Below are 26584 nucleotides of genomic sequence, written 5' to 3' on the forward strand. Positions count from 1 at the left end.
GTTGGAGGGGTGAGGCCCTGCCCTCTAAGGAAGAGAGTTAGAGAGGAAATGCCATTTGCTTGTGCTTGTTTCTTCCTGGTTGTCCTAAAGACCTTTAATGATGAGGTGTTTGGCCCCATCATTCACAGCCGAAATTTCACACTCACATTTATAACTCACAGGGAAGTGTGTCTCCTTCTGCAAGGGCTCTCTAGGTACTCTGCCAGGCACAATGAGCACAGCCAAATCATTGTCTATATGCTTGTAGACAGATTTATTTCATGGGTTTCTTAACTGTGTTCAATATTAAAATTCATGCTGTTGGAAAGGCCCACAGGCGAGTGCCCTTCCTGCTGATGGCCTCTCGATGTCCCCTCCCCACTTCTTTCTCATTCTCCTGTCCCCTCACATCATAGAACACTTCTGTTCAGCCGACTGCTTGATTTCCATAAAGGTGGCCTGGGCCTTTTCTTTTATGGTGTCCAAGTCCATGTTCTGGAGATTCTGCAACTGCCCAAGAACAGAATCCTTATCTTCTTCCTCTTCTTGATCCTCATTTACCATCTTCCGGAGATCTTCAGGCAAATCCACATCCTCTCCGGCCATCTGGATTTGATTCTCATCCATTTCACTCTAGGTGAAAAATAAACACAGAAAGAAATATTCTAAAATTAACCACCTTGATAAATAATAAATAAATAAAATGTAAGAGCAGTAAGAGCATAAAGGTCTGCAAGGAGAAACGGTCTACCTGGCTGTCTCACAGCACAGGATGGTCCCAGTGGTAGCCATTCTGCGGCAGGCCAGGGCTCCAGGTTGGAAGGTCCCACCCTCACTGTACCTTGGCTTGACCAGAAACTTTTAGCCTGGTGGTTCTCAGACTGTGCTCTCTGGACAAGCAGCATTTGCATTATTTAGGAGCCTGTGAGAAACACAGTCCTCGGGCCACCACAGACCTGCTAGATCAGAAGTTCCTGCAGTTGGGCCCCGCAATCTGGGTGGTAAGAAGCCCTCTCCTCAATGCTGATACCCACCAAAGCCTGAATATTCGCTCTGACTCCTCCCCTGGGTAGTTTTGCAAGTTCTGCTGAGAGAATAATCTAAAGTAAAATGTCCTCTGAGAAAGGGTCACACAGCCGATGTTCCCAGATGGTGGCTCTCAGACAATTTTTGGAAGTCAGGTTGTAAGAGGAGGCAAGCTGGGTTTCAGGGGAACAGAAAATTAAAAAGTATCAGAAGAGCTAATGATAGAAAAGATTTATGTTAGGGTCCACCCCCATAGCTTGTGACCAGCCTTGCATCTGTTACCAAAGTTCATGTGGTCACATAAAGATGAAATGATCATCTTGATCCTAATCAGACCAAAGTGATTTTAACGATTTCAGCACTGTGTTAGTCAGCTTTTCGTCACTGTGACCAAAATACCCAAAAAGAACAACTTAAAAGAGGAAAAGCTTATTTTGGCTCATGGTTCCAGAGGTTTAGTCCAGATTGGCCCAAGGTGAGGCAGAACATCATGGCAGAAGGGCATCGTGGAGAAAAGCAGCTCTGTTCATGGCAGCCAGGAAGCAGAGAGAGAAAGGGAAGAGGCCACAGGGAAGATGCACCCTGTCAGGGCACAGTCCAGTGACCCACCTCCTTTGGCCACACTGCACCTGCCTATAGTTACCACCTCGTCAGTCCATTCAAACTAGGATGGACTGATTAGGGTCCAGCTTTCACAATCTAATCATTCGCCTCCATTCATTTCTGCATGAACACAGGAGCTTTGTGGGGACATCACATATCCAAGCCATAATAAGCACCTGCTAAATGCCTGGGAAAAGTTCAAGCCAACTCCTAAGAGATGGGAACACCCCTTGTCTGGGTGCTGAGGAGAAATGATCAGAAAGATCATTTCTTTGTCTCTAGGTCCAAGTGGCATTCTTCATCAGTAAAGTGAGCTGAGATTGCTTCCTTATCTGACACTCTATGGCTCTGAACTTCTCCTTGGAGAAGTGTAGTCCAGCAGCCTTTCCCCAGAACTTCTTTTATTTGGTTCCCCAGTAGAGTGACAGCCATGCCTGACTCCAAAATGAGCTTGGAAGACAGATTCTTTATACAGAGGAGAAGAGTACCCTTGGAGAGATGGTCCTCACACAGGCCCTCCCTGAAGACCTCAGAGGAGAGCCACACCTTGCCTCAGCCTCTTGAACTTGGCTGGGGCCTCAGTCCCTCCAGCATTTAGAGGATTAATTAGTTTCTCATCAAACTGCTGTGGGATTAATTAGTTAATCCCCAGGGGCTCTCAGCCAATCTTGCATTTCTATTTACTTCTTATTTACCCACTCTTGTGACTGCTTTCCTCATTGATCATCCTCTGGGCATTTCTGCAGGAGGAGTTAAACATGCACATTTTACCCAGCCCTGAATTAGATCATGCAGATGCAGGACATCTGCCCTGCACCCAAATCAAATGTAAATGATTTGAAAAGAATTTTCAGGAATTTTGACTCCACTCCTCAGGTTGGAAGCAAGATCCATGCATTTGTCACCAGGCTCCACCCTGGCTGACTAATAGCTATAGACCTGAAGGTTGAGGCAGCTAGAGGCCAGGGGGAAGGAAGTGCGCCAGCCCACCCAGTGCCATGAAGACCCAGCCCGCTCTGCTCACAGGGGATGGGGCTCTCCTGCTCCCACTCCCAGAGTGATCCTGCAGCCTCCAGAGAAGCCTCAGGTTTCTTCCTCCACGGGGCACTTTGAAGTTTATTTTATCCTCGCGCCCAGGGAAGGTTGAGCTTTGGGATCCTGCTTTATTTCATAACTCAGAGAAGGGTTCTTGATCACCCCAACTTCTACCAAATGGTTCTCAGAGTAGGGTCTGGACCAGCAGCAGCAGCACTGCCCGAGACCTTGCTAGAAATGCCGGTTCTTAAGCCCTACCCAGACTTGCTGATTCAGAGACCAGGTGGGTGGAGCCTGACCCAGCAAGCCCTCCTGTGGTTCTGGTGCTGCTCTAGGGTTACATCTACTGCTCTACAGTCCTTGAGGATGGGCTGCAGCAGATGCACCTTTCTGTCTCAGAGCCCAGCAGAGATTTTGGCCTGGAGAAACTGGCAGTACCTGTATATGGAATGAGTTAGTGACAGTCTCAATAACCACACAAAGTCATAGTGTGCTTTGCCGTAAAGAGCTCCGTCTTCATAGCCATGAGTTCTTCTTTATCCTCCCATTGAGGTGGTGCTCTCCAGAGTTAAGGACATTGGCTTGACCAATGCCTGAGTGACAATGATAACTCCACTACTTCCCAGGCTACATGGCCTGGGCACCTTACCCAACCTCTCTGAGCTTTATTTCCTTATCTATAAATTGGGGACTGTATTATATGTAGTAGAGTTGTGAAGGATCAATTAGATGATAATTGTGTTATTTAGAATCTTCATTGAATCCTCAACTAGTGGTGGCTATTCATAAAAATGATAAATCTCAGAGATGGGTGGATTTTTCTCTGGGTTGTCCTGCATGGGAAGGTTAGACCCACATGAAGACCTCACTCTCTGCATCCTACCAATGACTCCCACCTTGGATCCCAAGCTTAATTCTCCTAGTAAGCTAGAAATCCATTTCCCTTCCAGCACTCCGTCTCCAACTTTAGGTGGCAGGTAGTTCCTGGCCCAAGCTCTGTTTCCTGTGGTCAGGCCCACCCTGATATCTGAGTACTGACAGAAGTCCCTTCTGGCAGATGACCTTTCCTCACTTTGCGAGGTCCCCAGCTCCATTCTTTACTGAGAAGGACCTTAGGACACTGGTCCACAGCCTCTGCCTCACTCTGGTCAGCCTCTCAGTGCACACGGAAGCATGGGCCTCCAAGGAGGTCCGGGGTGCACTTAGGCAGGGAAAATGGGGTTCTGAGCAGCCAGAATAGGCATGCCCCTTTGGCTTTGCAGATTCCCCACTTTTGTGTGAAGGAGTATGGCCAATGTGGGAGAGAGGGAGCCTATAAAGTGCGCCCCCAGATGTCCAGGTCTGAAGGCAGTGCTGGGTGCCTTCAGAGTTCCACGCTCTCTGTTGTTCTAGAAGCACCATCTCCTGGCCCTCCATCTGCAGCATGGTTGTTCTAGGTGGTGATTCTAATTCACCTGGTCCTGCTTAGGTCATAGCCTTTGCCATGGACACCTTTGGCTAAGAGTGAGACAACCAGATTGGGCCAGTGAGTGGCTAGAGAACCAAATGAAGGCTCCTGGCACCAAACCCAGGCTTCTGGCCTTATTAGCACTGGGTTCTAACTAACGGAGCTGGCCGGGGATCTAGGACTGACCGCATGTCTCATTTGTAAGAGTGGCATCCTCCTCAGACTCTTTCCCTGAAGGTGGCCTACAACAGGGGAAAGATGGTGAGATTTGACACCAGAAAACCTGGGTTCCAATACAAATCACTCACTCACTGTGTGACCTTGGGCAAGCCACCTTACATGCCTGATGTATAGTGGGAGGGCCACTTGGCACTTTGTTGAGCAGATTGAATAAGGCATGCTGTGAAACGGCCCACAAGCCTCCAACCCTGTTCAAACAGTAGCTGTGCTTATTAATATTTCAGAGGAAAGTGAGCAGCTCCATGTCCAGGTCCCTGCAGAAAAGATGTCTGGGATAGAGGAGGCCCGGACAGTGAACCAGAGAGTAAGAGAGCGTGGGCCTTTTCCAGAGAGCTGGGACAGAGCAAGCAATTAAGGAGCACAAACAGGGTTTATAGAGTGGGCACTGTGCAGCCTCGCTTCCGCCTTTCTTAATGAACCGCCCTGCTGGCAGGACCCTGTCTACCACTCACACAATGAATGCCTTGTCTAGACTTTCTGCTGCCCATTGACAAACCTTAGGTGGGGGAGACCAGGAATATTTCAACACAGTCCACACTTCAAACACAAGCGCAGCTACAGCCAATGTCAATCAGCATCACTGGAAGCAGCTCCAAGGAGGGGCCCCAAGGCTGAGGACCTCAGGGAGGGAGTAAACAGGCCTGTGAGTGACAGCCACATGGTTAGGGCACCGTGGATGATAGGCCAAATTATTTTCTTAGAGTTTCCTAGAGGGTCTCTTTGGAAGTCTTCTCACTTCTACAAATCCTACCAACTTGGGATACTGTTTAATACAGTTCAGAGCTAATTATTTTTATGCCAACTGCCAGAATCCATCTCAATCTCTCTCTTTCTCTCTTTTCTGGTACTGGGATTGAACTCAGACATGCTCTACCACTGAGTTACATCCCAAGTCCTTTTTACAAATTTTTTGAGACAGGGTCTTGCTAAGTTGCCCAGACTGGCCTCAAACTTTTGATCCTTCTGCCTCAGCCTCTTGAGTCACTGGGATTATAGGTGTGTACCATTATACCTGGCTTTATTCTCTCATTTTAACCAGATATCATCTTTTGTTTGTTTGTTTGTACCAGGGATGGAACTCAGGGGTGCTTAACCACTGAGCCATATCCCCAGCTCTTTTAAAATATTTTATCTAGAGATAGGGTCTCACTGAGTTGCTTAGAGCCTCACTATATTGCTGAAGCTTGGCTTTGAACTTGGGATCCTCCTGTCTCAACCTTCTGAGCTGCTGGGATTATAGGCATGTGCCATTGAGCCTAACCAGACTTATTATTTTGATTGCCAGGGCTGAATACCCCATGATTTAAATAGCCGGTATTCTACTGTTCTTCCCCATGGCTGATCCTTGACCTTTAACCTTAGGGTAAGCTTGACCCTGGTTTTCAGAATTATTATTCCCTAGGTTTTGCTAAACTAACCTTCATCTTTTATCAGATATGAGATGTGGTGATAAATTATCTTAGATAGTTATATCTTCAAAAATTTGCATGTTCACTGCTTGATAGTCTAGTCAACTGGTATATAAGCAAATACCAGTGTGATATTTGGTATTTGTGGTTAGATTTTGCTTTCCGTTTGCTCATTTATTTTTGGTGCATGGCACAGCAGGCAGCCGAGTGGGAGTGGAGCTGATGTTCCATGCTTCTGGATTTGTGAGCTCAGTGCCTTCAGCAGTCACTTGTCATCACAAGTCACTTCTCCGTGTCTGGTGCTGCCCAGGTGACTGCACTGTGTGCTTGGCCCAGGGCTGGAGCTTGCCAGCTGCTCCTTCTGCTAACCCCCACACCCCCAATGCTGTTCTTTCTTCTAGCTATTTAGAGAGCCCTGGGCACACCAGAGTAGGACAGATGTGGGTTTGTTTTCAAATAGTGGGTGTCATTTTTTCATGTTGATTTCAAGGTGCATGTACAAGGCCCTACATAGAACGACAATTTCTAGATACCAGCTCTGTACTCCTTGCAAGAGCTTCTTTCACTATCAGGACTCAAGAAGTTCCTAGAGGTCACTTTTTACAGCAACTCTCATTTATAGGCCTCTCATTTACAGATGAGATACTTATAAAAAAGTCATTCCCCTTGCTAGAAATGTCATTTCCCTTGTTAATCCAGCATGGCTGCCAGGATGTCCTTGCAGAAAAATGTGGCCTGTGGGGGCAGGCTGACTTGGGGTGAATCCTGCTCTGCCCCTTAGAGGCTGTGTAATCTTGAGAAAATGCATTCTCATTTGTGAAGGGGAAGTGATCTCTAGTACCTTACAGGGTGGCCAGGGAACATGCATCGAAACCTGCTTTACTAGTGTCACATGACGCCTTTATCTGTCCCCATGTCCCTCTGCTCTTTCAAGGGTCTGAGTAGGAGGAGCAAACAGATCTGGGGCAGGGTGAGGAGGGGAAGGAAGAGAAGGGGGACCTCTGATGGCCTCCCTGCCATCAGAAACAGCTGTGGGAAGCAGGAGGGCTCAGAGTCTCAGAACCTGCTGGGCAGGGCCAAGAGAGTCTAATCCGAAGGAGTCAGGCAAAGATGGTCCAAGAGTCATCTTTACTAATTTTTTAAGAGGCAAATTTTAAATTCAATTCTAATGGAGATTTCAATGTGACACTTTTAAAGACAGCTCTACTGAGAGAGTTCCTTGTGCATTCATCTTGGTAATGAACGGATGCTCTTGATACAGCAGACAAACACCAGGTGTAACAAATCATATGGCTCCGCAGGGGCACAACATTGTTCTTCAGGGACTGACCTAGATTGACAATTCTGTTAATAGGATTAGGGTTCATTGTGGAAATTATTTCTCTTATTAATTTGGCTTGACTTACATATACATTTTGAATTGGCTGGGGACAGGGCCCATTTGCTTTTAGAGAGAATCTTGTGGCTTTGTTTAAAACATATAACTTTCTGCTTTTGAAGAAATATGACATTTTAATTATGATATAAACTTAGTGTTTTATACAAAATTGTAATGTCCAATCTAGACTTGTTCTTTAACTCTTAAGGCAGATTAATTCTTTCTGCTGTTTTTGATATGTCATTCTTTGGTTATGTTTTCTGTTTTCCTTTCCTTTCCCAAAATAACATTCATTCATTCAGCAAACTCTGTGTGTGCATGTGTATGTGTGTGTGTGTGTGTGTATGTGTGCACGTGCGCGCCTAAGCTTCTATACACCAGGTCCCATGATAGGCACTGAGGACAAGTGTGTCAAGGAGCACATAGTAGATGACTATTCAGGGTCATAAGATAAAGGAGGCATGCCCCAAAGATGTTACGGGGATTCAGGGAAGGGTGACCCAGTCCAGCGTTAGTTGGGGGAAGGGAGGCCATGGAAGGTTCTGGAAGAAGTGGCACTAAATCAAAATCTTATAAAAAGAAAAGGACCCCGAGGAGCAGAGTAGAGGGACAGGCAGGGAGGGGCTTGAGGTGAGGCTGGGGAGATCACAGCTGCATCATGGTGTGTAGGTCAGAGTGTGGGTTTAAAAACGCCACAGCAAACCTTCCCCACCCCGTAAAAAATACACAAACAAACAAGCAAAAACCAGGGAGGGAACAGGATCAGATCTGCATTTTGGAACATTCATGCAGCAGTTCTGCAGTTCTGAGGCTCAAAGTAGAAATTCTACACAGAATTGCTGCTGTCACAGAGGTGAGAAATGATAAGGCTCACAACTTGGGGGTGAACCAAGAGCTGTCTAGGAGGTCACTGAGGGTGACTTGATGATTTCCTGGGTGTGAGGCTGAGCAGAGTGGGAAGAGCTGAGGTGACTTCCAGTTATCAGCTTGAGGCTGGGTGACTGAGAAACCATCAATGGAGGTGGAACCTACAGTAGGTGCCATTGGAGGGAGATGATGAACCACTGTGTTTTGGATGAAGTGTCCAGGTAAGGCTAGATGCAGCAATGACAGGGAGAAGATGTGGCTGGAGATACCCATCAACATGCAGGTGGTAGCAGATGACAGAAGCCAGATGCAGGTATCCAGGGAGAATGTGCAGACCTGAGTGAGCTCACCAAGGGAGCACCCTGGGACATTCCAAAATTTGGGGGTATACTGGGTAACCCACAAAGAAGGCAAAGAAGGAAGAGTTGAGGGAGTATGAGAAGCAGAAGAACAAGCCCAGAACAGGGGGCTTCAAGGAGGAAGGGACCATGGATGCTAGACAAAGCAAAGAGACTAAGAGAAAATGAGAGAACATCAACTATGTTTAGACAAAAGGAAGAAAGCTCCTGCAGAGGGGGAATGGGGCTTCAAGGAAAGATACTGAGAAAGGCAAGTTCACTGAGAAAGTGCTGCCTGTTTGCTTCAGCTGGGAGAGGTGTGCCCTCCTTTATGAAGCAGAGGCCAGTAGAGAAGAAGCTGGATGGAGGTGGGCTGGGATCTCAAACTAACTAATGGGGGAATCTTGGGTTACCTTAGTCCTCTTAAGTCCTCCAATGGCCTAACATTAAAAACTAGAGGAAACTGATATGGGCTGGGTGTGTGTATATGAACATCATAATAGCTGATACAGATGTGTAAATATACATACATACTGCAGATTACTGCAGCTTGATTACAGTGCCTATTTAGTTACTTATCTGATTACTGCAATTAACAGAGGCCATCAACAGACATGGTACAGTCATCAACAATTAACAAAAAGCCCGGGACTACAGACCTTTCACTGTCTAGGCCCCCATTGCTCCTTTTTGAAGAGTTCAAGTTTGCTTTCCCCAGTTAGCAGTAGAGTGAAACTCTCTTACATAGGAAACACCAGCCAAATAATTTCTTTAGAAAATACTGTTCTAATTCCAAAATGTGACACAGTTATCCTCATTAGACCTGACAGCTCCTGGGAAGACAGATTCTCAAATCTGCTCCCCGTTGGGCCTTGGTAAAGGGAAGGGTCCAGAACTGACTCCTGTTGTTATGTAACCACTGTGGAGGTGACCCTGGGGAATTGTAAATGAGGTGCCCAGGGTCATCCCTCATTAGCTGACGACCTGTTGAATTTATCCAGTTCACTGTGAACTGTTACTAGTACTGCTATCATTGCTTACCCAGTATGGATATTGAAACATGCCACAGGGCTGTGGATTCTGCAAACCTCTCATGGAGGGGAAAGTTATTAAGTGCCTGCTGGAATCCTGGTGACCATTACACCATTTTCTTTATTAAACTGTATTCAGTTCTAAGGTCTGCCACCAGGTGTGAGACACTGCAGAGGGGCTGTGAGAATAGAGACAAAAAAAACAATGCTGGACAAGGATTAAGGAGGCTTGAGTCCCTGTTGTCCCTGTAAGTCTTGTGACCTTCAGCAAGGGTCTGAATTTACATGATATTTTTATGCATTGAGTATGCTCCTGTGGCATGTGCTTTCCTGAATGTAAGAAACAGATCTAATAAAAAAGAGAGATAATCAGACATTGGTGTCAAGGAGTCAAATACTGTGGATATCCAGGAACCCAAATCTGTTCTAGGAAAAGGATTTAGAGAGCCAGGGAGAAGTAATGGATGGCATGTCCCTGAGATGACCCCAGAGGGGATCCATGTAATGGCTCAGAATTCTGTTGTCCTGTTTTCAACCTAATAGTTTCTTCCTGGTCCAGACCCGCATCACCCTCCCTGGGCTGCAGCAGACCTTCTTCCCATCCTCCCTCTAATTCCTTAGGTTTGGAGGAGCCTGAACTTGCTCCCTCACAGCCACAGTGAGCAGACAGACACTTCGCAGTCCAGGGCCTGTGGCTCCTGTATGGACCATCTACAGAACTCCGATTCTGATTCTCAATACCATTTTATGGGGACATCCCAAAGGTCGGGGCCTTTGCAGTGCAATACCCAGCATGGCCTTCCAGGCCTGGGAGGTGACTGTGTCCTCAGAGTCTTCACTTCCCCAGCTTTCTCCACTCAAAGCTAAATATCCCAATACAATTCATTTCAAAACCTCACCATCCTAGTTTCTGGGGAGACAGTTAGTTACACCCTGTTTTTTTCTAGGGCTCTCTCCCGGTATACCATGGGAGGATTCAAAAGTCAGGGTATAGTCCTTAATAACGAAAAAATAGAAATTGAAAAGAAGAAAACTCGCCTCCAGAGATTCGATTCTGCTCCTCCCTGGTCCTGTTGTGACCCCCGCAGTCCGGGTTCTGCCCGAGAGGCCAGCGCGTCCTCCTGCTGACTTGGTGTCCGCAGCGCCGGGGACCACCAGGGGGCGCCGGGCGCCAGGAACTGGTCCCCACGCAGGCGACCTGGGTAGCGTCCTCCACGCTCACGCCAGGATGCAGCTGACCCCGGCGCTGTTCTGTGCAGACAGGGAGCCGCGGCCCTGGCCAGAGAAACGCTGACCCCACAGCCTCTTCCTCCCGAGATGGGCTACTGAAGGCCCGCGGTGCCCAGAGACTCCTCAGTGGGTGGGGATGCGAGCGTGTGGGAAGGGAGCACGTGACAGGCGACAGCGGGAGAGGCAGAGAAGGATCTCAAGGATGGGGCGGAACTGCATGCGCAGGGTGGTGCGTGGAGGAAGCTAGCCAGATACGGTGATGACTGAGAGGAATATGATCTGTTTTTTTTTTTTTAATTGTTTAGTTTCTATGAAGTATTGTTTTTACAGATAACTAGGTTGGATTAGAATTCCCACGTACTTTATGAAAAGCAGGCCACTGTAATATTAGAATTTTCTGAACGTTTCACACCATAGGTGAATTCTTGAAACATTGTGTATAGAATGGAGTTTACAAAATGCAACATAATATCAGGATGCCTAAGGGGGCCCCCAACTGAAAGGAAACTTGGTAGTGAAGAATGAGGTGTAGATGCTAGTGAGTAAAATTCTGATTGGAATTTAGGCAGCCACATTGTGGGTCTCTGGGAAGGGCATCAGACAAGGAGCAGAAGGAAAAGGCTGCTTCCCTGGCTGCTAGGGGTAGGACTCGGTGATATTTCCCTGAAGCAGGGGGTACAGGTGGCCCCTGGTGGTCCCCGGCCAAAGACAAGTATCTTAGGCTATTTTACACCAAATAGACTGCAAAACTGCCCCAATATGTTGGGGACAACTCAAAATTTAAGAGCAGGTCACCTTGGGAGCCGTTTCCCTAAAACATACTGATAATGGTAATAAAATTTATGCTGGCAAGAATTGTGCAATTTGCTATGAGATAGATAAGATATGGAATTTTTAATAGCAATTTTACTTTTAATACATTTCAAATGCAGGAGGCAGATTTTCTTTCATGGTTGAAATAAGGCTTCATGGTTCCCAACACGTGTGCTGTACTTCTCACATGGAAACCAGGCTGAGTCAGATATATGAAAAGGAATGACAATTTAGGGCCAAACCATGGTCTCATATTGAAACAAAGTCTCCATTATTAGCTTCTTCTCTTGAGACACCAAGTAGAGCAGGGATTTACTAAATCTGGAAAGGAGAGAGAAACAACTCCTACTATGAACAGGATTTCACCTTATGAATTACCTCTCTGGCAAATAACTGTGGCAAGAAAAGACACAGTCAGTTAAATGAAAGGTAAATAAATGAAATCCATCGGGTGGAAATGATGCTTCCTAAGGTCCTATCACCCAGCAGGGTACAGAAGAGACATATGTCCTCTTGCATATATAGTGTGCAACTACTACCATTATCCACTGGGTTCAATCTTCCTGTCTCAGTGCCAGGGTTCTAAAAGCAAAGATTCCACGGCCTGGAACTTGTGACCCTCTTGCCTCAGCCTCCTGAGCATCTGGGATCACAGGTGTGTGTCATAGTGCCCAAAGACGTGGATTCTTGAGGTTTGGGGGTCTCAAATTATTGCATCAATTATACACAAAAGTGTGCTTACCTCAGCTCCTCAAGACCCCTGACTGTTACCATCAAGAAAAGAGAACTTTTTGTGCACAGAGATCATAACAGCAATAGTAGAGCTGTCATCTCCTTGGTATTTATCCAAAAGACCTAAAATCAGCATACTATATAGGGCTACAGGAACAACAGTGTTGATAGCAGCACGATCCGCAATAACCAAGTTATGGAATCAGCCCAGGTGCCCATAGCAGATGAATGGATAAAGAAAATGTGGTGTGTGAATATATATGCCAATGGAGTTTTATTCGGTCATAAAGAAGAATAGAATTATGGCATTTGCTGGATGATGGTACTGAAGAACATCATGCTTAGTGAAATGAACCAGACTCAGAAATTCAAAGGTTAATGTTTTCTCTCACATGTGAAAGCTAGTGCAAAATAAAGGGGGGAAAAAGTGGATGGGGGGGCATGTCCCATGAAAATAGAAGGGAGATGAAGGGGGTAGAGGGGAAGAGAGGAGAGATGGGAAAAGGGAGGAACTAAATAATGAAATTGACCAAATTATTCTATGCACATATATGAATATACCACAGTGAATCCCACCCTCATGTATATCTATAAAGCACCAGTTTAAAAAGAATACAATATGGAGAAGAAAGACAGAGTAGAAAAGGGGAACAGGAGAGTGGGGAGGGGAGTAAAAGAGAAAGTGCTGGGGAGTGAAATGGAGCAAATTATATTCCATGCACCTATAATTATGTTGAAGTGGACCCCAACACTATGTACAACTATAATTCACTAATAAAAACCTTAAGAAAAAAGAGACCTTGTTGGATGCAGTGGCATACACTTGTAATTTCAGATACTTGGAAGACTGTGGAGGAGGATCACAAGTTCAAAGACAGCTTCAGCAACATAGCAAGGCCCTGTCTCAAAATAAGAGCCAGGTGTGGTGCACACACCTGTAATCCTAGCAGCTCAGGAGCCTGAGGCAGGAGGATTTCGAGTTCAAAGCCAGCATCAGGAACTTAGTAGGGTCCTATCTCTAAGTAAAATATAAAAAAGGGCTGAGGATGTGGTTCAGTGGTTAAGCACCCCGGGGTTCAATACCTTGTACCAAAAAAATTAATAAAATTAAAAATTTAAAAAGTAAAAAAAGGAGGCTAGGAACCTCTGAGTCCGATCCCTGACAATAAATAAATTAATTAATTAATAAGAGCCCTTTATATTATCTCAAAGAAATCTTTACCTATGAGGTTAGGTATTATTGCCCTCACTCTACAGATGAGAAAACTGAATAAAATTATGGCATTTGCTGGATGATTATGTCATTTGATGGCTTTTTAAAAAAGCTGTCTTAAGTTTCACCATGTCCCAGTGGCAGAGCCAGAGTTGAAACTCATTTTCCTTAGATCTACACAGAAGGGTCACAGGACATTTGTCACAGTTGTCAAAAACAAAGTCTCAAAAAGCTCGATTTTGGTGAAAGATGCATGCCTGGCTGATCTAGTGAGCGTGTGTTTTGTGTGTGTGTGTGTGTGTGTGTGTGTGAGAGAGAGAGAGAGAGAGAGAGAGAGAGAGACACACACACACACACACACACACACACACACACAGATTTTCATTGATTCCTGCTTTATCCTAAACAAGATGTGTGCTTTAAACAGAAGGAGCCAAGTGGGAGGTAGGGTCCTTGATTCAGCAGCATGAATCTGACTCAGGCTTCTTCTTAGGGCAGGTCACATTGCCAGCCAGTGATATCACAGGGATTTCAGGAAATGCACTGGGCAATGAGAATGGAAAGAGCACTGTTGAGCAGTACTTCCTTCTTCCAAAATGCACGCACAGTGGGAAAAGTAGCAAAGCTGTATGGAGGAAGGGAGGGAAAAGCAAGCCTTCTTCCCAAATTATTGGTGCATGTAGAAATGAGTTTAAATTGGAAGTGAGTTACCCTGGTCCCACCAAGAGCACAAGCTGGGTTCCTTAGGGTCTTAGGGACCAACCTATCTCCCAGGAGGAGATCTATCTGAGCCATATCCCATCCATGTTAGTGCAACCTCTTCCCACCAGTATTCCACCTGCACACTCCACCAGAGCTTCCAGACAGTCATCCTTCCAGCCAGCACTGAGATGGAGAAGATGGTGCTAGGTGACAATTGTCACTACTGTGCCATCTCCACCAATAAGCAATTGATTGTCTCTCTAAAGTAGAAGCAGAGTATTATGGAAGTAAGACCCTGGGCCCTGGACTCTGCCTTTCCCTGCTGGCTGACATATGGCAGGCGACACTTCCTTGCTTTGTGCCTGTTACAGTAAGATGGAGATGCTAATGGGACCTAAATGAATTACTTAGTGCCTGGCACCTAGAAAGAGATCAACAATGTCAGCTATTGCTGCTATCCCCATGTGTATTTCTGTTTACAATTTCTGTATTCTTCAGATACATTCACATAAAAATGTCATCCACAGGTATTGACTTCATTTTTCTTTAGTGGAAATGAAATTTTATAGAGGTTAAATAACTGGAGTCCTGTTTTGATGAACTCGTAGTTTAATGCTGCTTTTACTATATCAAGCTTGTAAATTAAGAGATATATATATATATTTTCACGAATTCATGCTGATATTCACACCTTTGTTGATAATCAGTGATTCCTAATTAAGAGATGTCGAGGTGTCCCTGTGCTGAGTGTCTTACCTTTGGGAGCCTGTACTTTTCCCTGAGGTGGACTCTCAGGCACGCCCTCTCTGCCTTTTTTTGTGTAAACGCCGCATCTCTTTCCATCCTAAAAGTTAAAGAACAGGATAAAGGATCATAAGGACACAAGAGCCCAGGACATTTTAGCCTTTGCTCAGAGGAGCTGGACTCTGAGACCCCAGAGTCCCCACTGCTGGCAGACTCCAGGAAACGTGGGATTTTCTCCCCTGCACCCCCTAATGTCTACCCCTCTTACTCCACTGACATCACTTAGTACAGCCCCCTAAGTCCCCAAGACAGCTTGGGTCTGGGAATCTCTGTGTGATGTAAACCCAGAGAGGGGCAGGTGACAATTTTTAATGTGTGATTGCTCAGGGCCTTCATGGCCCAGACCCAGGAGCCTCAGACTGGCCTGTCAAGAAGGTAGCTATTTGGGTCTGATCCTAGTCCTGTGTGTGTGTTTGTGTGTGAGACTCTCTGGGGTGGGGGAGTGGAAGCTACATTTCTAATAAGCCCCCTGAGTGATTCTAAGGTAAGCCAAAACAGGGGTGTCCTATCTAGGATGAGGACATTCTTTAGAGGCCCATGGCCTTTGGAGATGTAATATAAAACTATTTCCCATCACTAATACCCACTCTAGGCCCCATCTGTTAGAAAGAGATATCCCCAAATAAAATAGGTTAGATTTCTGTAATGTCAGACTGGTATACTGCCCTACAGATGACCTAATTGGACCCTTTCTTATGGTTAGAAATGGACTCCCTTGCTTATGATGAGCCAGTCAAAAAGCAGAGACCTTTGGGGACATGTGCAAAGCTTGCAAGAACCCTGCCTTCCTGGTGGCTCACAGAAGTGCATTTTTGGTGGCCAATTTATACATCTGACGCTGCTCTCTGGCTGCATTGGGTTGGACCAAGTTGGGTAAATGAAATCTCTTTGAGAATTTGGGTTTGGGACTGAGAAAGACAGAGACTTGAAGAGTGGCTAGAACTGTAACAGGCGAACTTAAAGGCCATTAGCTGCCATTTTCCTTGTGGTGTGGGTGCTAGAGGGAGCACTGGAAAGGGAGATGACTGCTGAGAAAAAAAAATGGCAATGTTGTGGTAGAAGCAAAAGCAAGAGATGGAAAGAGTGGCCCTGGCTTCTCAGCAGCCTCTGGCTCCTGGTTGAGGTCAAGTGAGGCCTGGATGGATTTCTGTTCCTGGGCTTGGTGAAGGACATCAGTAACTAAAATTACATATTTATTTACAGTTTCTTTTTCTTTATTTTGAAGTGAAATTTGCATACAATTCCATGCACAAATCTTAAGCATACCATGGAATGATGCTACTACACCTGTGCATCCTCAGGCCCTACCAAGATCTAAAACGTTACTCCTGCCTGAGAAAATCTCATTTTTTTCTCTTCTAGAACTTCATATAAACAGAACCACATACTTCATGTCCTTCTGTGTAGTGTTTCCATCCCTCAGCATAAAGAGCTTCCAGATTCATCCATGTCTATTTATTAGTAGCGTGTTCCCTTTTATTGCTGAGTAGTATCCTGTGTACAAATACCATGGTTTATTCATTTCTCCTGTTGTATATACTAGACTTATTTCCCATTTTAGTGAATGAAACTGCTATGAACATGTTTGAACAAATATTTTTGTGGACATGTATTTTCATTTCTCCTAGGCATGGAATTGTTGGGTTGATAGGTAAGTTTAGTTGAAGATGTTTAATCTTATAAAAAATAAACCTTTTTCCAAAGTGGTAATACTGTTTTATATCTGTTTAAGCAGAATAAAAGTTCTGGTGGTTTCACATTTTGGCCAATATTTTATATTTCGGGTCTTTTTAATTTTAGTCATTATGGTGTATATGTTCTGGTGATCTCCTGTGATTTTAATTTTTTGAATTTCCATGATGACTAATGATATTAAGGAGCTTATTCCCCATTACTAATTGGTGATGTGTATATATATTTGTAAAGAACTGTTCTTTTAGGCATTTTTTTTTTATTATTAAGTTGTTAAGAGTTCTTCATACATCCTAGATCCTAGTTCTTTGTTAGGCATATGTTTTGTAAATATTTTCTCTTAGTCTGTGATTTGGCTATTTTTTTTCCTTTCTTTTCTTTTTTCTGGGTATCAGGGATTGAACTCAAGGGTGCTTAACCACAGAGCCACATCCCCAGCCCTTTTTATGTTTTATTTTGAGACAGGGTATCACTAAGTTGCTTAGAGCCTCACTAAATTGCTGAGGCTGACTTTGAACTTGTGATCCTCCTGCCTCAGCCTTCCCAGCCACAGGGATTACAAGTATGTGCCACCATGCCCAGCCCTATTTATTTTTCCTAATGTCTTCTCATGTGCAAAAACTTAATTTTAAGAGGGCCTAATGTATCATTTAAGAATTGTGTGGTTATTGCTTTCTGGGTCATGAGAAAGAAACCTTCACCTACTTCCAAGTCTCAAAAATATTCACATTTGTTTTCTCTAAAAGCTTTATAATTTCAGCTTCTATGTTTAGGTGATAATGCAAATCAGACTAATTTGTGTACAGTGTGAAGTAAGGGTCCAAGCTAAATGTTTTTTAGTTGTTTCAGCACCATTTATTGAAATGGCTTTCCTTTCTTCTTTATTATTTTGGCATCTTTGTTGAAAATCAAATAACTATATAAGTTTACTGTCTATCTGAATACCCTAAGACTGGGATTCCAGTCTCTGAGTCACTGAGAAAAGCTGCATTCTGTTTATAGTCTCATGGAGCTCATCTTCCCAAACAGAGTATAAATTTCTGCAGAAGAAAACCCACATCTTCCATTTTGGTATCCTTCTCACAGTGCCCAGTCCGGAGTGGAGGCTCCAAATGATAACTAAAGAAACCTAAGTTCAGGGTCAAGTTGCAAATGGTACCAGAGCAAGTATTGAACCATTGCTAAGTAAAGGAACACTCCTGCCTACCTGAGAAAAGTGGAGGGATAAACAGACTCTCGTTTTCCTTTTCAAGGATTTCTTTTCTAAATCTTCTCTTTAAGTATTGACTGCTTTTGGGACCAATGCTACCATTTGTTGGGGAAGACACACAGGAAAAGAAAACCGAAGGTGCTGTATTGTTAAGTAGTTTTTTGTTTACAATTAATAGAAGTCGACCCCACCTTTCTAAAACAATGAGGACAGGTTAGGAGGCTTCATTTCCTAACTTTCATTAGGCTTATGATAGACCACACTGTCTATAAGTCTCTCCCCGTTTAACTTGTGGCTAGTAGGCATTTTGGAAGGCTACTTCTTTCTATCATATTCTAGTTGGTGAAGCTCTTAAACGCTCAGGCCAGTGGTGGGCGGGAGGTCCTCCCTCTTGCCATAGGGAAGCAGCTGCCCTGCTGTCTTACCACCATTCCTTGAATTGGGTGACTACATAAATGTTTAATATTCTCATGCACACACAAAAATCTAAGCCGTTGACAAATAAGCAGGTCTACTGACTGCTGCCCATACCATTTGGCAACTTTGAGCTTTGATCTATTCATATGTCAAGTTAAGGAAAACTAGGGCATTCGTTAATCAAATGGATGCCATCTCTGTGGCCAGATGTATTGCTGGGGCATATTAAATGATACTTTGAGTAATCAGATAGACAGTCTAAATTACTGACCATTTTCATTAGCCCATTTGAACTGAGACTGAATGATTTTATTATTCAATTTCTTCATTATACTTGATTTTCTTTTACACATTTTATACACAAAGCTGGCCACTACTCAAAGAACATTGCTTTTTTTGCCCAACTGGTGCCACCAACACCAGTTTTGCTGTTGCAACTACTTTTTCTTTTTCTTTTTTTTTTTAACTGATTTTAATTTATTGCAGAGCAATGATGCATTCTAGGGAACCTTTATAAGCTTTCAGAATAAACAATAGATGAGGTTTCCATTAGCTGTAGGCTTTGTACTTTCTTAGTTTTCTCCAGGTCGTTAACCTTTTCACCTATAATCATCTTAGCAATAGGACTTAGGCAACTATTATGTAATTGGTCATCCTCCTCCTACCAAGTAAAAAGTTTTCAAATTGTGAGAATTCAGACTTTATCCCTAGAAGAGGACCTTAAAGATTGCTAGCAAAATAGCCATGGTAGCAAAAAAAGAAATGCTTTTCTTCTGTAACATATGATGAACATTTAACCTCCAGATTGATACTTTGATTTTTAGCTGATTATTAAAAGACTCTTAAATTAATTCCATTTTAAACAAATCACACATAGATTATACTTATTTAAGGATGTTTTCATCCTTAAACTATAGGTGACATTCCCAATCCATAATACCCAACCAAAATGTTACTGATATTTTATATTTTACTCTCATTGCATTTATATAGCCAGGAGAATGCTCTCATTGTTAGAGGTATAGGGCTAAAATACTTGGTGACAAAGTTATCATGCTATCTGTAATTTACTTTAGAATATTTATTTAATCTATAAGCAAACATGGCAAAATGTTAACTATTGCCTTATGTGAGTATTCATCATACTATTCTACTTTTCTGTACATTCAGAATCTTCCTAATAATATAATAATATAATCCACAAATATATTCATAGTCTTTGATAAGTCACATCTTATGATGTAATCATCATGTTGTGCTTTCTGGGCCTTTTAATGCAAGATCAAGAAAGCTGATCTGGATGTTCTTTAAGGGATAAAGTCTGAATTCTCACTATTTGAAAACTTTGTACTTGGTAGGAGGATGAATTTCAGAAAGATCACAAAGATAGACTCATCAATGTATATTTGAAGAATTAAACTAAGGCCAATAAAACATGCCTGGACCATACGGTGTTAAGATGCATTAGGAATGGCATATTGTTCATTTCATATTTTTCACTGCACAGTAGCGGCTGCACACAGTAGTTGCTGATGCTAAGGACTAAGGAATGGTCCATTTTGTGGATCAAACATTCCCCAGGTTAGAGGTCAATGGTCAAAGGAGAAGCATCCTAAAAAGCATGGAGCAATGCATGGGGGGACCAGGATGTATCTGCTGGCTTTGTAGAGAAAATGGAGCTGGGTACTCACTTCTCCTCAATCACTTGCTTCTGATATTCCTCATACTCCTCTCTGGTCATCCCGTGAGCTGCTGCTGGGTCCGATGCACCTCCTTCTTCTTTCTGTTCTTCAGACCCACCACCAAATCCTAAATTCTTTACCTGGCTACTTATCATACTTTTCACCATGAAAGCCATTGTCTCTGTCCTAGAAAAAGAAAGCTAAACCTCAGACAAAGCTCAAAAAAACAAACCGACGAAATGAACCCAAACCCAAACCTAGATATCCTCAGCGACAGCGACACGTTTAGGAGCACAGGATTTTGCACAGCCTCCTCTGCTCAAGGGCATCAGGCGGGGAAGAGTGGTTTGCCAGACGTAAGCTGGATTAGAGTGGGGACCGCCTTAGTGTACAGGCAGATGGCTCCGATTACTAAAGCCACAGTTAGGGTCAGATGCGACCGACTCCCTTCTGATTGATACACTCAGCTCATTTCATGAGGAAGAAACCTGCACTTCTAAGCCTCTCTCTCCCTGTTTTAAAATTTTACATTATTATTATTATTACCATTATTATTTTTGCAGTCCTGAGATTGAACCTAGGTTCTTGCTTATGCTAGGCAAGTGCTCTACCACTCAGCTATATCCTGGCCCTGGAACTTTAAATCATAAATGTAGCAGGGTTCCATTGAGAGTCCTGTCTTGATTACATTAATCAGAGCTGATTATATAGCTGTTGTGGGATTTCCAAATTCTAGCCCTTAAACACAACATTGCCATTGAAACCTGAGTCCATTGAGGCTCAAATCCTGAATACTTCATTAAGCAAAATAATTGTTTTGGTCCATATTTTATCTTGCTGAACTCTGTGCAAAGGTTTGTTTTTTGGTTTCCTTGAGTTTTGCATTGTTTCAGTGGTGACTGTGTCCCACACAAAAATACACTACTGAGGCAAATGATCTAAAGAACCAACCGTGGTCCTTAGTCTACACTGGATGATTGTTTAGTCTCCTGCACGGGAGCTACTCCCACCTGGAAAGGACATGTTGGATACCTCCAAGACTCTAATCTGGAGGGAAGAACACGTGTGAGCTGAGTCATCAATATGCTCAGGGTCACTTTACCCCCTAGTGTAGAGTCCACCTCCTGGGAGCTCTAGCCAAGCTCACCAATGTACCTCGGTACAAACTTAACATGTCCCAGATTCTCTCTGGCTGTGGTTTTCTTCAGGTCAAGGTAAGAATTGAGGATGGCTAAGTCTTTAGTCACGTTTCTAGTTAAAGCATTCCAGGAGGGACAGTGGAGGGAGGGAAGAACTACAACCTATTTGTAAGCTCTACTCATTATTTCTCAGAAGCCACAGCCCTTGTGAAGAGATGAACATCCCTCAGGTTGTATGGTATCATTTAATTTGGATTTTTGCCTAAAATGTTTGCTTTGTATTTTTAAGGTCTGCTTTCTCTTTGACTCATCTTTTACTAATCTGTTTTGAAATGCTGCTAAAATGCCTCAATATGAAAAATGAGCAAGAATAATCTATGGTGAAATAAAGACTTCTCATTTTCATTGATTTCATTGCTTGCTCTCCACCCATTCCATTAGAATGAAAGCTCCATGAGATGCAGATAGTTTTGTTCACTTTTATGTACCCATCCCTGAGAATCATGCTCTGCATGTAATAAAGTGGTTGATATGAATCTTGGGGGGGGGAAATTAATGAATAATGTGATTAGGTCTAATGACTTATTTTTAAGCAATTCACTTTTTTTTTTTTTGGCACGGGCGGGTGGGGGGTACTGGGGATTGAACTCAGGGCACTCAACCACTGTGCCACATCCTCAGCCCTATTTTGTATTTTATTTAGAGACAGGGTCAGAACTCACTGTTCTGAGTTACTTAGCTCCTTGCCTTTGCTGAGGTTGGCTTTGAACTTGAGATCTTCCTGCCTCAGCCTCCAGAGCTGCTGGGATTACAGGCATGCACCACAGTGCCCAACAGCAATTCGCTTTTAACGGCAGTACTCAAGATACTACCTGGCAGAGTAGGGGGCACCTGGAGTGTTACCTTTAGTAGGTATATACCCTTGATGCTTTACAAGTCAAGCCACAGGGGTCACTGCCTTCTTTGCTGGCTGCCAGAATAAGACTGCTAGCTACAGTTTAAAAAAATCATTTCTCATTCTGATTTAATGGATCACCTTTGTAAACAGTGATTAGTTGTGACTTAATGCATCTGGGAAAATGTGATAGCATCTGACCCAGAGAATTTACTAGAGAAGCAATAATCCCATTAGTGGAACAGAATTTTAGAAAGATATCACATTCAAACATCACAAATCCACTTAGGTCCTTCTGTTATGATTTTTCTTTTCACATTTAAGCTTAATTCTGTTTCTGTAATTAAGGTTGGTTTGTGGTCTCATTTCGTTTTTGATCTTCTCTGAGGAAATCATGGCCAGTAGATTGTCCTGGCTCAGTTGCCACACCCTCTTAGTGGATGGCACAAGAGCATCTCAGGTGAAACTATGCAGCTAACCTTCATAAAAAGCCAGCAAAACTTGTAGAGAAAAAAGATCACCAAGTGCTGAATGTAGAGGTGAATTAAAGATGCAACTACTGAGATAGATTCTTGATCTCTGTTCTAACTGGGACAAGAACCATGATGAAAACCAAGAGCAAATTAAACATGTAGTCCTAATGAGAATGACTGCCAACTGGAGAAATGTTAGTTGTTCTTGTTTTATATTATAGATACTTTATACATAATTAGTGAGCTATATTGAAATGACAGGCCAAATAGCATGGGTCTTTTCATTTCTATAGAACTAGTCAATATTTTTGTAGACACAAACCCACAGTTATACACCAGCTATGCAAAGAGATTTCTCAAACACTACAGGAAATTTTTTAAATTGAATTACAGGACTTAAAGATCCTTTTATGAACCATCCTGAACAGCTGTAATCAGATAGGTTGTAAGACCATTTGGAATGCTATGGGTGCCCAGCACATCTTAACTATCTCTCTCTCAAAATGACCATTTTTAGGAAATGCATCTCAAGTTGACCCTTCCAATCTTCTAGTAATATTCATTATTATTATACTGACATTGTTTTGAGATCCCTAAAGCATGTATCTGGTTGATACTTTTGTGACTAGTCTATTTCAGCTCATACTATCACTTCTTGTTGGGGGTAATAATTGTATTCTATTCTGTATCCTGTCACAGAACTTCCATGCAGGTAGAGAGTGGTAAGCTGGTATAAAGTTGGTGGTTGTTATTCTCAGCAAGACAGGCTGGTCTCCAGGATCTGGTTAAACTTCCATATTGGTACCACATGGAAGGGAAGATGAGCTGGGAACCAAAGACTAATTTCCTAACTTATTGTTGACATAGTGGGTTGACCAGTTTGACCTGAGCTATGCCCACGCTTGGAGTGCAGGTATACTTGGCAAATTGTAGCAACTGTGGGGTGCCTTGCTTAGACTGTTTGCAAAGAAGCACTAAGGAGGCCCTTAGAAGCAGATATCAGAGCTTGTCTCACAAAGTGTTCCATCTCATAGGCATGACATTTTGAATATGTTCTCTTTTACTCAGGTTTATCCTGAACAAGGGCCATGAACTCCTTATAGCTATTCCTGTAAAGATGAACCTATAATTAAAAGTGAACAACTGTTCTGAGAACTCTGGCATGGGGCCCTCATATTACTGCTTTTGTACTTTCCTGGCAGAAAGTAACGTGCAGATGGAAGAAAGGCATTCTTCGTTTGTCCACAAACCATCTGTAGTAGTATTTTGTGCTAACAAACTACTGGTGATAGTCTTGTGCTAGCTTGTCCAGGTAATGGGCTGTCCAGATATCTGAATAAATGTTATTTCAGGTGTGCCTGTGAGGGTGTTTATGGAAGAGATTAGCATTTGAATTGGTGGACTAGGTAAAAACAGATGACCCTTCCTAATGTGGGTGGGCATTAATCTTTTTGGTGAAGGCCTAAACATGCCTGAGAAAGCTTGAATTTTCTCTCTGCTTGACTCCTTGAACTGGGACATTGATATTCAGCTGCCCACAGCCCTCTTGGTTCTCAGGCATTCAGACTTAGATAAAATCTATACCATTAGCTCTCTGGTTCTCAGGCCTTTGAACTACACCACTGGCTTCTTGGGTCTCCCAATTGCAGATGGCAGATCATGGGGCTTAGCCTCCATAATCACGAGACAATTCCTTAGTATGTGTGTATTTTTTATATATATAAAAAATGTTTTACAAAAGTTTAACACACAAACACACACAATTGGTCCTGCCTTTCTGGAGAACTCTAACACAGACCCATATGGCTGGCTCCTGGAAGCCTACATTACCTCTGTGGGCATGGCAGCCATGAGATGCCTGATCAGACTGCAGAGTGGCTGCAGTGCACGGGAGGAGGGTGTAATTATGCCCAAGAGCAGCAATGGGAGCTAGTATGATGGAACTTGGCAGAAATGGTGCTGCTGCTGAGCTGACATGGCAGCAATGGCAGAGCCCAGAAAAATGAGTAGTGATGGCCAGCAAAGGGGCACGCAGCCATCAGGGGCAGCAGGACCCAGTGGAAACAAAAGGGGTTCAGAGGAAAAGAGAGAAGAAAGAACAAAGACATGTGGTAGCTAACCAGGCAGCTGGCTGGACATGCAAGGATCTGAGAAACTTAACAACTCTTAACACTGTTGAGGACTGTTCCCTTGTCAACAACTCACGAGCAGGCAGAGAAAGAGCCAAAGGCTTAGGGTGCAGTGCTCCGAGTTCAATCCCATAAAATAATAATAGCTGACATTTATTGGGCACAGGCATCCAGTTTGCAGGTTCTGTTTTGGTGCTGTTATAATTCTATCTTACAACTCAAAAAATTGAGGCACAGTTATTAGTAGAGTAGAGGAAAGGGGATGGGGGAGGGAGGAGAAGAGGGAAAGGCTAAGTACTGAGGACTGAATTAGAGCAAATTATATTCCATGCTTGTATAATTATGTCAAAATGAACTCTTAATATTGTGTAACTAAAATGAACTAATAAAAAATAAATTGAGATATGGAGCTGTCCTGACCCCAAGTTTCTTGGTTATTTTCACTTGGAAAGTTGCATCAAATTCCAGGCCCCAAATGGAGCTCAACTTCTTCCCTCACCTCAACTCCCACCCGTTTTCCTGGGCTCCTTATTTTAGGGCTTGGTACCATCCATCCAATTCCTTGAGCAAGAAACAAAATCCTACATTCTTCCTTCTCATTTGCTTCCCCTATCAATCATCATTAGATGCCTGCTATGGTCTGAATGTTTTGTGTTGCTCCAAAATCCATATTTTGAAATTCTAACCCCCAAGTAATGTATGGGGGTGGGCTTTGGAGGTGATTGGGCCATGGGGTGGAGCCCTCATGAACCAGACTAGTGCCCTTATTAAAGAGGCCCAAGCAAGGTCCCTTGCCCCTTCTGCCATCTGAGGACATAGCAAAAAGACAGCCATCTACAAAGCAAGTCATCAGGACACCAAAGTTGCCACTTTGATCTTGGACCTCCCCATCTTCTACAACTGTAGAAATACATTTCCGTTGCTCATGAGCTACTTAATTTATGATATCTTGTTATAGCATCCTGTATGGACTAAGACAATGCTATTATTATTATTTTTTCTTGTATTGGGGATTGAACTCAGAGGCACTTGACCACTGAGCCACATTCCCAGCCTTATTTTGTATTTTATTTAGAGACAGGGTCTCACTGAGTTGCTTAGTGCCTTGCTTTTGCTGAGGCTGGCTTTGAACTCGTGATCCTCCTGCTTCAGCCTCCTGAGCTGCTGGAATTAAAGGCATGCACCACCATGCCTGGCTTATTAGTTTTATCTCTACTATTGCCATAAGTTTTCTACTTTCCAGTTTTCACTGTCTTGGCCTCTTATCAGGCCACCATTTTCCACTGGGAGCAAGTTTCCCTCCAATCTATTCTCCACGAAGCAACCAACTGCAACGTTTGAAATGCAAACATCCTTTACTTAAAACTTTCGTGGCATCTCACTACCTTTTGGATGAAGTCTAATCTAACAGCCTACAGCTTTGAAATCCAATCATCAATTTCCCCTTTATTTTCTGGCGTAACAGGATTCATTATAGGTTCTCAAGTAAACAACACTGCTTCTTAACTCCTGGCTTTAGTTCACGTCACTGTGTCTGCCTAGCATAGGTTCTCTTGCAGCCCTCCCTACTTGCATAGCCCCCATACTATCACTGTGGGAGTTAGAATTCCAAAATATGAATTTTAGAACAACACTAACATTCAGATCATACCAAGCATCTAATGATTTAGATAATGTCTGTGGAAGCCCCCCGAAATCTGCCTTCTGATCTCTTGTAGACTCAGTTTTCTATGTGCATCAGTTCTGGAAAATTCTATTTGTGAGTAGTCATCCCACAGTTCTCCCTATTCCTTCTAGTACCCCTTGTGGATTTATATTATACCTCTCTATCAACTGCCAATTTCTCATATTTTGCATTTTAATCTCTGTGATGCATTCTCTGTAATTTTGTTCAGACTTCTTACATATAATGCAATCATTTTTTCAGCAGTGTCCAATTTCATCCTTCTGCCCATATTTAAGTTCTCTGGGTATTAAACTACCAGATAACTTCTTACTCTTACTTCTTTTCAGTGTTCCCTTCCTTCCTTATAATTTCTAGTCTAAATAAACTCAAGTTTTTTAAAGTCATTTACAGTGTACATATTGGTTTTCTTTGTC

General features: G+C 43.3%; 1 protein-coding gene across 2 annotated transcripts; it reads right to left on the reverse strand.

Annotated features, from left to right (window-relative positions):
* Positions 1-226: 226 nt before the first annotated feature.
* Positions 227-20055, reverse strand: Cplx4 (complexin 4). Of its 2 annotated transcripts, XM_046419469.2 has the most exons (3): positions 19858-20055; positions 14800-14887; positions 227-612 (listed from the first exon to the last, which is right to left on the reverse strand). In XM_046419469.2, the coding sequence occupies exons 1-3, from the start codon at positions 20022-20024 to the stop codon at positions 385-387; spliced, it is 483 nt and encodes a 160-aa protein (XP_046275425.1). In that variant the 5' UTR covers positions 20025-20055; the 3' UTR covers positions 227-384. The 2 variants fall into 2 exon arrangements, 1 of the variants encoding a protein (XP_046275425.1); XR_009224524.1 differs by lacking the exons at positions 14800-14887; positions 19858-20055 and adding an exon at positions 1014-1177.
* Between the last annotated feature and the right edge of the window lie 6529 nt (positions 20056-26584).

The sequence above is a fragment of the Marmota monax genome, unplaced genomic scaffold (genome assembly GCF_021218885.2).
Source record: "Marmota monax isolate L192 unplaced genomic scaffold, Marmota_monax_Labrador192_F-V1.1 WCK01_AAM20220418_F8-fsc00088, whole genome shotgun sequence".
Classification (NCBI taxonomy): domain Eukaryota; kingdom Metazoa; phylum Chordata; class Mammalia; order Rodentia; family Sciuridae; genus Marmota; species Marmota monax.